The sequence below is a fragment of the Coregonus lavaretus genome (assembly GCF_964263955.1).
Source record: "Coregonus lavaretus genome assembly, chromosome: 2".
In the NCBI taxonomy this organism is placed as follows: Eukaryota; Metazoa; Chordata; class Actinopteri; order Salmoniformes; family Salmonidae; genus Coregonus; species Coregonus lavaretus.
The window spans coordinates 32,861,278-32,874,375 of NC_139989.1; the positions used below are offsets into that span (position 1 = coordinate 32,861,278).

Genomic DNA, 13,098 nt, shown 5'->3' on the forward strand with positions numbered 1-13,098 from the left:
GTGCCAGGACAACAACCTCTCCCTCAACGTGACCAAGACAAAGGAGATGATTGTGGACTACAGGAAAAAGGAGGACCGAGCACGCCCCCATTCTCATTGAGGGGCTGTAGCGGAGCAGGTTGAGAGCTTCAAGTTCCTTGGTGTCCACATCAACAAACTAACATGGTCCAAGCACACCAAGACAATGGTGAAGAGGGCACGACAAAACCTATTCCACCTCAGGAGACTGAAAATATTTGGCATGGGTCCTCAGATCCTCAAAAGGTTCTACAGCTGCACCATCAAGAGCATCCTGACTGGTTGCATCACTGCCTGGTATGGCAACTGCTCGGCCTCCGACTGCAAGGCACTACAGAGGGTAGTGCGTACGGCCCAGTACATCACTGGGGCCAAGCTTCCTGCCATCCAGGACCTCTATACCAGGCGGTGTCAGAGGAAGGCCCTAAAAACTGTCAAAGACTCCAGCCACCCTAGTCATAGACTGTTCTCTCTGCTACCGCAGGGCAAGCGGTACCGGAGCGCCAAGTCTAGGTCCAAGAGGCTTCTAAACAGCTTCTACCCCCAAGCCATAAGACTCCTGAACATCTCAAATCAAATGGCTACCCAGACTATTTGCATTGCCCCACCCCCCACCCCCCTTTTACGCTGCTGCTACTCTCTGTTTATTATCTATGCATAGTCACTTTAATAACTCTACCTAGATGTACATATTACCCCAATAACCTCAACTAACCGGTGCCCCCACACATTGACTCGGTACCAGTACCCCCTGTATATAGCCTCGCTATATTTATTTTTACTGCTGTTCTTTAATTATTTGCTACTTTTATTATGTATTATTTTATGGTATTCTTTCTTAAAACTGCATTGTTGGTTAAGGACTTGTAAGTAAGCATTTCACCAAGGCCTACACCTGTTGTATTCGGCGCATGTGACAAATACAATTTGATCTCCTCCCACACTAGCCACCATAACCATCAATCTGCCATCCATCCATCCATCCATCCCGCCACTCCTGCGCTGGCCTCCTCCTTTGAACCATGCCAGAGAGACAGCTGCCCGCTAGCTGACTGGAATAGATTATAAGATAGGAACTGAGAACTTTTCAATGAGAGCCATGGCTGGTCTGGAAAAGCTACAATACATGACCAAAAGTATGTGGACACCTGCTCGTCGAACATCTCATTCCAAAAATGTGGGCATTAATATGGTGTTGGTCGCCCCTTTGCTGCTATAACAGTCTCCACTGTTCTGGGAAGGCTTTCCTCAAGATGTTGCGGTGACTTGCTTCCATTCAGCCACAAGATTATTAGTGAGGTCGGGCAATGATGTTGGGCGAATAGGCCTGGCTTGCAGTCGGCGTTCCAATTCATCCCAAAGGTGTTCGATGGAGTTGAGGTCAGGGATCTGTGCAGGCCAGTCAAGTTCTTCCACACCGATCTGGACGAACCATTTCTGTATGGACCTCGCTTTGTGCACGGGGGCATTGTCATGCTGAAACAGGAAAGGGCCTTCCCCAAACTGCTGCCATAAAGTTGGAAGCACAGAATCATCTAGAATGTCATTGTATGCCGTAGCGTTAATATTTCCCTTCACTGGAACTAAGGGGCCTAGTACGAACCATGAAAAACAGCCCCAGACCATTATTTCTCCTCCAACAAAGTTTACAGTTGGCACTATGCATTGGGGCAGGTAGCGTTCTCCTGGCCAAACCCAGATTGATCCGTCGGACTGCCAGATGGTGAAATGTGATTCATCACTCCAGAGAACGCGTTTCAACTGCTCCAGAGTCCAATGGTGGTGAGCTTTACACCCCTCCAGCCGACGCTTGGCATTGCACATGGTGATCTTAGGCTTGTGTGCGGCTGCTCGGCCATTGAAACCCATTTCATGAAGCTCCCGACGAACAGTTCTTGTGCTGACGTTGCTTCCAAAGGCAGTTTGGAACTCGGTGGTGAGTGATGCAACCGAGGACAGATTATATTTTACGTACTACATGCTTCAGCACTCGGCGGTCCCGTTCTGTGAGCTTGTGTGGCCTACCACTTTATTGCTGAGCCGTTGTTGCTCCTAGATGTTTCCACTTCACAATAACAGCACTTACTGTTGACCAGGGCAGAAATTTCAAGAACTGACTTGTTGCAAAGGTGGCATCCTATGACGGTGCCATTTTGAAAGTCACTGAACTCTTCAGTAAGGCCATTCTAATGCCAATGTTATGTAATGTCTATGGAGATTGCATGGCTGTGTGCTCAATTTCATACACCTGTCAGCAACGGGTGTGGCTGAAATAGCCAAATCCACTAATTCGAAGGGGTGTCCCACATACTTTTGTATATATTGTACATTTGCAGATCCTTTCCCTGCGCTTTAAACCACAGAAATTGCTCACAGACACGGAAAGTGTAGTCCAAATTGATGATACTAGCTCGATCGCTTCCAGCAGTTTAAGATCAGCTCAGCGTAACAAAAACAACCATCTACTTTCCTTTCGAACCTCAGCTACCAAATCAGCCAATGCGATCAATACCCAGTCAATAGTGTTATCCGAGGTATCAATAGGTAATGAACCAGGTGCCAGTGGAGCCATTAATGAACCAATAGAGGCACCCATAAGGTCTATATGTCTGAAACAACCTGAACATACTGGTGCAGAGTACTGGTGCAGAGTACTGGTGCAGAGTACTGGTCTGTATCCCAAATGGCACCCTCTTCCCTATATAGTGCACTTCTTTTGACCATGGCCCATAGGACCCAGTGAATGAGTGCTCTTGTTCAGGTTGTGCACTTGCTCACTTCCCTTCATGGATTTAAAAGGAAAGGACTGGTATAAGAGATACGGTGGAAACTCTCCAGCTCATGCTTACACCAATCCAATGCTTTGAAATTTGTGGGGAGGAGTTAGTTAAAATACCATTTATTGTCTGTTCACACAGAAATGTGGGTTTGCGTTATAAAACAATTCCTATTGTGTGCACACTTCAGTAAAAAAGGTAGCTTACAGCGATTCAGGCAGACTGGGATGAGAGCTGAGAACAAAAAGAGAAGTGCGTACCAAAACGAGAAGTGGAGACTCACCTGTCTTCTCTTTGATCTCACACAGAACACTGAAGAGGGCGGGCTTCATTCTGTGACAGTTCAGGGCATGTTTCCTGCCGGCGAGAAAGGAGAGACACAGGGGGGAGAAGAAAGAGAGAGTGAGTTGGAGGTAAGATTAGGACAAGCAGGCATATATTCTAGTCATTTCATTGCATGTGCTGCTCCATGACAAAGCGAGATAGCTTGGATTCGATGAGGTTCGTCCATCCAGCTTTGATCTAGTAGTGCAAGGTTCTGTATTAGTGGATTTATAAAAGCTAATATAAAAAAGGCTCGAGACAATTGTATCATCACAGGAATTAAACAAAGAAATTATCCCACAATGGCTAGATTTTTACATCTGGGTTACAAGCTCTGATATTAATGAATGACAAAGACATAGGTCTAGGATACACTCACAGTTTCACATCTTGGTCCCCCATAGCACTGTAATTAAGTTCCCTCCCAAGCAATTTTGGGGGAAAGCATTCTCTGCTGAACACCCACTCAGCGACACTTGACTTTTAATTATCTTTTAAACTCTCAATTATAACATTAAATTATGTAAAAACACAAACTAATGGGCCAGGGTTCATCACTGCTTAGTACTAGCTGTACACCAGTGGTAGTCAAGGCCTTACTACTGACGGGCACACAGGGCACGTGCCCTGGGGCCCCGACCTCCAGGGGTCCCCCCAACCGAATTATTAATAATATTTCCGGCAGCAGGCCCCCCAACTAAAACTTACAGACCCAAAACTGCTCTGATAGCATATGAACATGGCATAAGCCATGGCAGAATGTGTAGAATAGCAGGACATTTGCTTTAAAACTGCAAAATTCTCTCAACATGGCAAAATGTGTAAAATAGCAGGATTACCACTGGCAGTCATTGCAAAGCTCACGAGCTGCATGCGACTCTCAGGAACTTAAATGGCGGCTCGTGAAAATACAGTGGGGAAAAAAAGTATTTAGTCAGCCACCAATTGTGCAAGTTCTCCCACTTAAAAAGATGAGAGAGGCCTGTAATTTTCATCATAGGTACACGTCACCTATGACAGACAAAATGAAGAAAAAAAACTCCAGAGAATCACATTGTAGGATTTTTTATGAATTTATTTGCAAATTGTGGTGGAAAATAAGTATTTGGTCAATAACAAAAGTTTCTCAATACTTTGTTATATACCCTTTGTTGGCAATGACACAGGTCAAACGTTTTCTGTAAGTCTTCACAAGGTTTTCACAAATTGTTGCTGGTATTTTGGCCCATTCCTCCATGCAGATCTCCTCTAGAGCAGTGATGTTTTGGGGCTGTCGCTGGGCAACACAGACTTTCAACTCCCTCCAAAGATTTTCTATGGGGTTGAGATCTGGAGACTGGCTAGGCCACTCCAGGACCTTGAAATGCTTCTTACGAAGCCACTCCTTCGTTGCCCGGGCGGTGTGTTTGGGATTATTGTCATGCTGAAAGACCCAGCCACGTTTCATCTTCAATGCCCTTGCTGATGGAAGGAGGTTTTCACTCAAAATCTCACGATACATGGCCCCATTCATTCTTTCCTTTACACGGATCAGTCGTCCTGGTCCATTTGCAGAAAAACAGCCCCAAAGCATGATGTTTCCACCCCCATGCTTCACAGTAGGTATGGTGTTCTTTGGATGCAACTCAGCATTCTTTGTCCTCCAAACACGACGAGTTGAGGTTTTACCAAAAAGTTATATTTTGGTTTCATCTGACCATATGACATTCTCCCAATCCTCTTCTGGATCATCCAAATACACTCTAGCAAACTTCAGACGGGCCTGGACATGTACTGGCTTAAGCAGGGGGACACGTCTGGCACTGCAGGATTTGAGTCCCTGGCGGCGTAGTGTGTTACTGATAGTAGGCTTTGTTACTTTGGTCCCAGCTCTCTGCAGGTCATTCACTAGGTCCCCCCGTGTGGTTCTGGGATTTTTGCTTACCGTTCTTATGATCATTTTGACCCCACGGGGTGAGATCTTGCGTGGAGCCCCAGATCGAGGGAGATTATCAGTGGTCTTGTATGTCTTCCATTTCCTAATAATTGCTCCCACAGCTGATTTCTTCAAACCAAGCTGCTTACCTATTGCAGATTCAGTCTTCCCAGCCTGGTGCAGGTCTACAATTTTGTTTCTGGTGTCCTTTGACAGCTCTTTGGTCTTGGCCATAGTGGAGTTTGGAGTGTGACTGTTTGAGGTTGTGGACAGGTGTCTTTTATACTGATAACAAGTTCAAACAGGTGCCATTAATACAGGTAACGAGTGGAGGACAGAGGAGCCTCTTAAAGAAGAAGTTACAGGTCTGTGAGAGCCAGAAATCTTGCTTGTTTGTAGGTGACCAAATACTTATTTTCCACCATAATTTGCAAATAAATTCATAAAAAAATCCTACAATGTGATGTTCTGAATTTTTTTCTCTCAATTTGTCTGTCATAGTTGACGTGTACCTATGATGAAAATTACAGGCCTCTCTCATCTTTTTAAGTGGGAGAACTTGCACAATTGGCGGCTGACTAAATACTTTTTTTCCCCACTGTACATTTTTAGTAAGGGGTCCTTGCCTAGGGGCTCATAATGGGGGCGTTGACATTGAAGTTTGAAAATCCCTGACACACCACACACACAGAAACATGACTCACATATCCCTCATTGCTCTGATCTGTGCAGCTTCAGTAAAGAGCTTAATATTGAGCCCTTCCAGAGTGTCATGATAAGTCCCTAGAGCTGTGGGACTGAAGGAAACCTTTATGAATTTATTTTTGCGTCTACGCTTATTTATAAACCACAAAACATTTCATTTTCAAACTTAGGTGTGTTCAGAAAATATGAAATACATTGGGAGATCATATGTGCTGAAATACACGACAGCTAAAACGTACATTCATGAATTTGATGGATAACAAAAAAAATTGACAAATACAGGTAAAAATAATACTACCCAGAAAGGGGAGGTTGACAAAGGTACAAATGTGTTCAACTGATCAGCTGTTTTGAAACATTCCCGACACAGGCATCAGAGAGAGAATGAAACAACCATGATACAACAGATGAATATGAGTAGGCAACACCTAACCTCAACTCCAGTTGTGTCCATGTAGTAGGCCTAAGCTAGGCTATATCATATTGGGAAATGCGTGAGTATTTATATGTATATTGATGTGTCTGCCGATAACGAGGGGATCGTTCGTTACATTACTCGTTCGAGTGAGTATAATTGTGTCCACCTGTGTGTCAGTCTTAATTACATGTTTTATTTCACCTTTATTTACACAGGTTTGTCTCACTGAGTTAAAATGTTATTTTGCAAGAGAGCTGTTCAGGTAAAAACCATTGTTTTTAAATCACTGCTGGATTTGAGTGGGAGAAGGGCCATGGAGGGAGGTGGGGAGTCAGGGGGGGGGTATGAGCAGGAGCAGGGGGAGGTGTGACGCTCGTGCTCACATGGGGCATGCGGTCGGTCCTGTGGGTCCTGTAGACCTGTACACTACTGACCTGTGCTGGAAGTTGAGCGGCAGGCCACCCCCTGCCGTGCCCCCCCCAGCTCCCCCTCCCTCTGCGGGGTCATCTGATCCACCCCAGTGCGCCGGCGACTCCTCTGGCCAGCATCTGGACATGGGGTAACAGGGGGAGAGGGTGAGGGGGCGGGCAGGACAGGTAGAGTGGTAGTGCACTAGCAGGGCACTGTTGTTGTCGTCGTCTCCTCATCTGTTATCTCCGCTGCCACCCAAATAGTAAAAAACATTAGCCATCCTACCACACTAGGTCAGACCTGTACGTAGTGCACTAGCCGGGGCACTGTGTTGTCCTTCCATCTCATCTGTTCTTTCCTGCCATCCTGCCCAGACAGCAGCAACAACAACAACCCCCCCCCCCCCACACACACACACACACACACACACACACACACACACACACACACACTCCAGGTCCGTATAAGGGCTATGTATGTATGCAAGGGGCCCCACAGGTGACATGCATGGCCTAGGCAGGCTACATTTGATGGCGTGTGTCTGTGTATGTAGAGATATCCCAATCCAAAGCAGCAGTCACCTCATTTGGCCCTCTCGTTTCAAGTGATAGGAGAGCATTTAGTCCAAAATCAAAGGCTAAAACTAGGGCTAATCCATGATGGGCTATATCATATCCAAGTCGAAAATCAACCGTCAATTGACTCTTTCTCCACCCTGCTGCTGTATGGAAATAGGTAATTGACTGTGTCATCCCTGGCAAGTTTTCAAATGTTTACTGTGTGTATATGTATCTTGTTTAACTTTTGATAGATTTTTATTTTAATCTAGCCAACATCTGCTGAGAGAAACTACCAGTGAATAATTTCACTGATCGAGAGCATCACAGGTCTTCAGATCTGCATATACACCTAATTAGGGTTGTCGACATCCTCATTGCAAGGAAACAAAACATGAAGACTACATTTCCTGAGGAAAACAGTACTAATGTTGGAAACAAACAGCCTTACATTGTCACCCAGAATCACATTTATTTTCCAAGCTATAGCACAAAATATTTTACATGCAGTAGATTTTTTTGTCTGCTTTGTGTTTTCCTTTTTGCCAAGGAACATCTGGTATCGTAGTTTCGCGGTACTGGTATCGTGACCACCCTACACCTAATAATAGGCCTTACCTGCTGCCTAAGAGTTTCCGACTCCATCCTCAGATGAGAAGGCTGAACACATGTAAACAACAGGATGTACTAAGGAGTAAGAGTGGTGGTGTGGTAGAACTCCTTTAGAAGTGCCAGAGACGCATGCTCGGTCTAGCCTATGGCAAACATATTAAGTGCCTTCTTCACAGGCTCATTGAACCCCTTCTCAGAACAATCTTGCCTATGTTTAATTGTTCCAAAAAGCGGGCTTTATGTTTGAATGCATAGTCAGAGTAATGGTGGTGTGGTGTGACTATTTTATTAGTATCAGAAATGCCCTGATGTGGATTGTAATCCCTGTCTCAAATAAATGCTAGGCCTACCTATTCATGCTCCGAGAGATGCTTGGCAAGTCATTAAAAAAAAAGAATGAACTGCTCAACTCTGAACACCGCTCAGACACTGAATATAAATATATAGCACAGCCGCCATCTAAAAACACACACAACCACATCATGCACAGCACCATAGACATTGAGAGAAAGAAAGAGGTCTTCAACATTGCAAACACACTAACATTATTTTGGGCCTAATTTATTTATTGAACAGGTACTCCAGTTAGTTAATTACGTCTTCAAAGTTATACCCTTAACATTAAAGGCAATATCCTTGAGTTCAGAGTCATCATAGGCAGCACGTGTAGCGTCCAGCCCCCCCCCCCCCCCCCCCCCCCCCATCTCATCTCATTAATAGAAACTCGATTTTCGGACAGCTGTACTCCCGTACACATTATAGGAGAATTGATTGCACCCCGGCACAAAATGAAAACGATGCACACCACCAGGGAGGGAGTGAATTAATTAAGAGAACCAGGTGGTCAAATGTGGGGTGGAAAATCACTAGCTAATGACACATCACACACACTGGCCACAGTCTCGCATTGGGACAGCCGCGTCTTTTGTTCACAATTCTGATGCTCCTCCCCCCCCCCCGACTTCAGCGGACCTATGGCGCCTCAGCGCCACATGGCACATGAATATGGGTAATTTTCTTATTATCATGCACACACACACACCAAGAGTCATGATATGCAAACAGATATATTATGCAGACATTAACAAGTGAAGTGAGAGACCTAAAATATGAATGATTGCTCTGTCAAAACAAGTGGCTGATTAACATGTCCTATACCTACACCATGCTATTATATTTCAATAACCATGTTGATGTGTCATATCAGATATGGCGATGCCAATCATTTTTACAAGCCCACACAAGTGAAGTCCTTCCAACATTTTAACTAACGACCATTTGAATTTCAAAAGCTCATCACCGACAGCGACGGCTCAATTAAAGGCAGCCTGATTATCTATGCTAATGACAATGTAGGAGATTAATCAAGTGTATTTACATGCATCCAAACTGGCACCCTATTCCTTTTTTAAATGTATTTATATATATATATATATATATATATATATATATATATATATATATATATATATATATATATATATATATATATATAAACAAGTGCACTACGTCAAAAGTAGTGCACTATATAGGGAATATGGTAACATTTGGGACGCATCCTTAATGGTCCTTGCTATCTGGGATCTTTGGGATGTCCTTACCCCCCCATGGAAGTTTAAATGTACAATGGCTAAGGTAAGAGTTAAGGTTAGGTAAGGGTTATGGGATTTCAAATAGCACTAACACGTCATTTATCTAGCGGGGCTCACAATTTGGCAGGCCTGCGATGGGACCAAATGGTTTGATTGAGCTTGCATGTGTTCACAGTGACATAGACTTATTATTATTTTTCAATAAATTAACACTAAATGTAATTGAAAGAGGAAAACAGTGACATTGTAGAACGTTCATCCACTTTGTATTAAAAAGATGGTGGTCTGACGCACACTATCATCACTTGGAGGTAGGTTTAGTAATAGTGGACAGTACAATGTGCCGAGATTAAATACTAACACTTTGCAGCAGAGTTAAACAAGTTGAAATATGTTTTTACAAGTGTATACTGGAAATGTATTTCTATTCCATGCACTAGTGTCACATGGCATGAGCATTTGACGACAGCCAAAAACTTGTTTAAACTTAACAGCTTGGGGGAAACTTCAGTTTTCATGTAGTTGTGCCCACTCTTCAAGAGATATAGGTAAACCGACTAGGTATAATAGATCTGAATGTTACATTTTACATAATCCGGGTAACATTGTTTGCCCTGGCTTTCCAACAACCTAGGGACTAATCAGATGGCCTATTCGCATATAACGGTACATCAAAACATGAAATCAGGCACAGATGCCACTGTGTGTGAAAATCACAATGCAATGAGAGATTATCTAATCTTGAGCTGTAGAACACTTTCATATTACATCAAAATAATTTCACAAATGCTAAATATACACTTACTGCTTTAATCGGTTTTAAACACAGTTGCAGCCGATAATATTTTTCAGTGACAACGTTCGTGTTGCGTCAGTCTTCCGTTTACACACAGGGGTTCGGAGACGCTGATATGAAAGATAAGTTGCTTATGTTTGAAAAACTGTACCACAAGCGATGCATGTTAACGTTTAGCGTAAGCGGTGGGGCTCTTAACACAACTCCCCTGGCCAGAAGATACTATTGTCACTAGGCGTTAAAGGTGGTTAGCATCTATGAATGGGCAAAGCCTGGGGTGTCAAACACATTTTTCCCCAGGGGCCGCATTTCGGTCTTCCACCAGGTCTGGAGAGCTGCACTGAATGTGTTGTATTTCCTTGCCTTCATAATTTGCTAAAAATTTAATTTAATTTGATGCTACCTGACTGTTTAGATTTCATTTTTTTGATTTTTTTAGCGAGCTGGACAGTCAGGAAACGGTATTAATGTAGGTCCATTATAATTTCTACAGTTTCGATTTGGTTTTAGTCATTTTAAAGTATTTTAACTTAGTTTTCCCCCACACAAAAATAATGATTTTACTCAAACAGCCGGCCCCTAGGCCATATGTTTAACACCCCTTGGCTAGGCTGTAGTATACCATTATATTATGTGTGTATGTTTCAGGAGCCTGTTTACTTTATTGTGTAGCCCACCATTAAATTATTAGAATCCTCTGTTGTTGACAAACCACAAGTGACTGAAAAAAAACAAGGTGCATTATATAAAAAATATCCATTATTGTACTGTACCAGGCAAAGAGCAATTGACAGAACACGAAGACAGCATGAACAAAAACATATATTGTCTCATCTTCGCTCCATATTTCCCTCGTAGTACGTTTCTTACCTGGCCTGCGCCTCGTCCAGGCTTTCGTCTGTGATGGCCATGATCTGTTGTAGAATATCCCCAATGTCTTGTTGCGGTTGACCGAGCTGTTTCCTAACCGAGTCTGGGTCGCCAACGTCGCCTTGCGATAACCCGCCGAGTCCGGCGAGACCCGCCAGCATTCGCGTCTGATCATCCATATCTACTTTCAAAGAAACCTCGCTCCTTTTCTCACAATCGAATACACACAATTAGCCAGATAGCTAGCTAACAATGAAACCCCCAGCGCAAATCATACGCCACTGGCTGATAGTAATTAATTACAGCCAGCTACTTTACCTAAAAATTTAAATTCCAAAGCAGTTCCACATTCATAAACGATTTGTGCTGCTCGCCGTTGTCAATAACCACGGTAAGCTAGCGAATAAATGCTACTAGCTAAGCAACTGGCAAGGTAGCTGTGTAGCCCTAAGAAACATACAGGGAAAAAAAAGAAGCAACGGACACATGCACTATCTAGGGAGCTGGCAGACAGCGCCTCTCGCTAAAACAAGAAGAAAGGCGTTCTGTCCGGCGAATAAAATATGCATTCAAAATAATGCAAAAATAAAGACAAAACAAAATGTGCAAACACCTTGCTAGCTAGATGCATACATCAATAATCAAACTTGCGGTGGTTCAAATGAGCTTATCAAAACAGAGCATTGTTTTCCCAGTCTGGAAAAAGCTGCGCGAGGACCAGTGTGCATCGTTCACAGAACACCAGCTCGCGCTAGCTAGTGTGGCTAATTAGCAAATGTGTTAGCTAAGTAGCCAGTTAGCTAGCTTCTTCAAGTGCAGAAAACAAATTCGTATGGCATCGGTAAAGAAAATAGCTAAATGACTATAAGTTGACAGCAATAACACTAGCTATGCAAATAACAGGCAAAATGTGTGTGAATTTGGGTAACAATGCTAGCGCAAGTAACTAACAGTAGCAAGCTAAGTTAATTAAAAGTGGCTAACGATGTTAGCGAGGACCACAATGCTAAAGCTCAAAACATAGCTAGCTAGCTTGATGTGATAAAATCTAATCACACCATCAGAATCACAACTGATTGATCAATTCCAAACTTAATGTAGCAAGTGGGCTATTCTAGTTTAAACGGCAAAGACCCTGTCATGCTAAATAGCTAGCTAGTTAGCTAACAACAAGATGATCACCCGTGTATTTTTACGGGTCCTCAGCTGGGACAGTCACTCTCCTCCCACATAAAAATCACGGCAAGTTGAATTCCCTTACACGCTTGGTGTTTTCTCGGATAATTTTGCTGGATAAAGGTTGGCGTTTCCCTTTTCTGTTTTCTCATGAAGCCACAACCAACTCTGACCATACAATCTCGAGCATTCAATGCATGATGCTACTACGTCACCGTCCATAGGCTGTCAGATTGTATTTTATGAGATATTTTCCTGTTTCATATAAACGAAACCAGGGCCATATGAAAAACTTCAGTCGGCTATTTTAGACTTTTGTTTTGAACCACTGTTGCGCTCCCTTCCCTGACATGAAGACCCATGTCATCTGTATGACCCTAAACCGTGCTAGCCCACTGAGCTAAGGTTGGCAATTAGGCATTCAGGTCACAGGCATGGTTACTTTTTATGCGAAAGGACTTCAGCTACAGTAGTATCCTGACAAGAGGTCTTGACCTGTGGCACAGGTGGTACACAAAGGTTGCAGGGGGCAGATCAAGGGGTTGAGTTTGAATTAGGTTGGTACAAAAGTGTAAGTCTGACACAATTGTAATTAGTAGTGTAAGGTTTATTTACTGTCAAGATCACCTCAACACTAAACTGTCAATCGATTGAATTACCACCACGCTCCACCCATTGACCAAATCAATGACTGACTCACACAGTAACTGGGACCAATACATTTACATTTTTACACTTTAGTCATTTAGCAGACACTCTTATCCAGAGCAACTTACAGTTAGTGAGTGCATACATTATTTTATTTTTCATACTGGCCCCCCGTGGGAAGAGAACCCACAACCCTGGCGTTGCAAACGCCATGCTCTACCAACTGAGCTACATCCCTGCCGGCCATTCCCTCCCCTACCCTGGACAACGCTGGGCCAA

General features: G+C 43.5%; 1 protein-coding gene across 1 annotated transcript in view; it reads right to left on the minus strand.

Moving 5' to 3' along the window:
• Positions 1–12,126, minus strand: part of LOC311138093 (pre-B-cell leukemia transcription factor 1-like) — a 48,548-nt gene extending 36,422 nt beyond the window's left edge. Inside the window, exons 1-2 of the mRNA XM_084172755.1 lie at positions 10,996–12,126; positions 3,079–3,152 (exon numbers count right to left, since the gene is read on the minus strand). Coding sequence (XP_084028881.1) covers positions 3,079–3,152; positions 10,996–11,174 — 253 coding nt within the window. The 5' untranslated portion in view covers positions 11,175–12,126. The remainder of the gene's footprint in view (positions 1–3,078; positions 3,153–10,995) is intronic.
• Between the last annotated feature and the right edge of the window lie 972 nt (positions 12,127–13,098).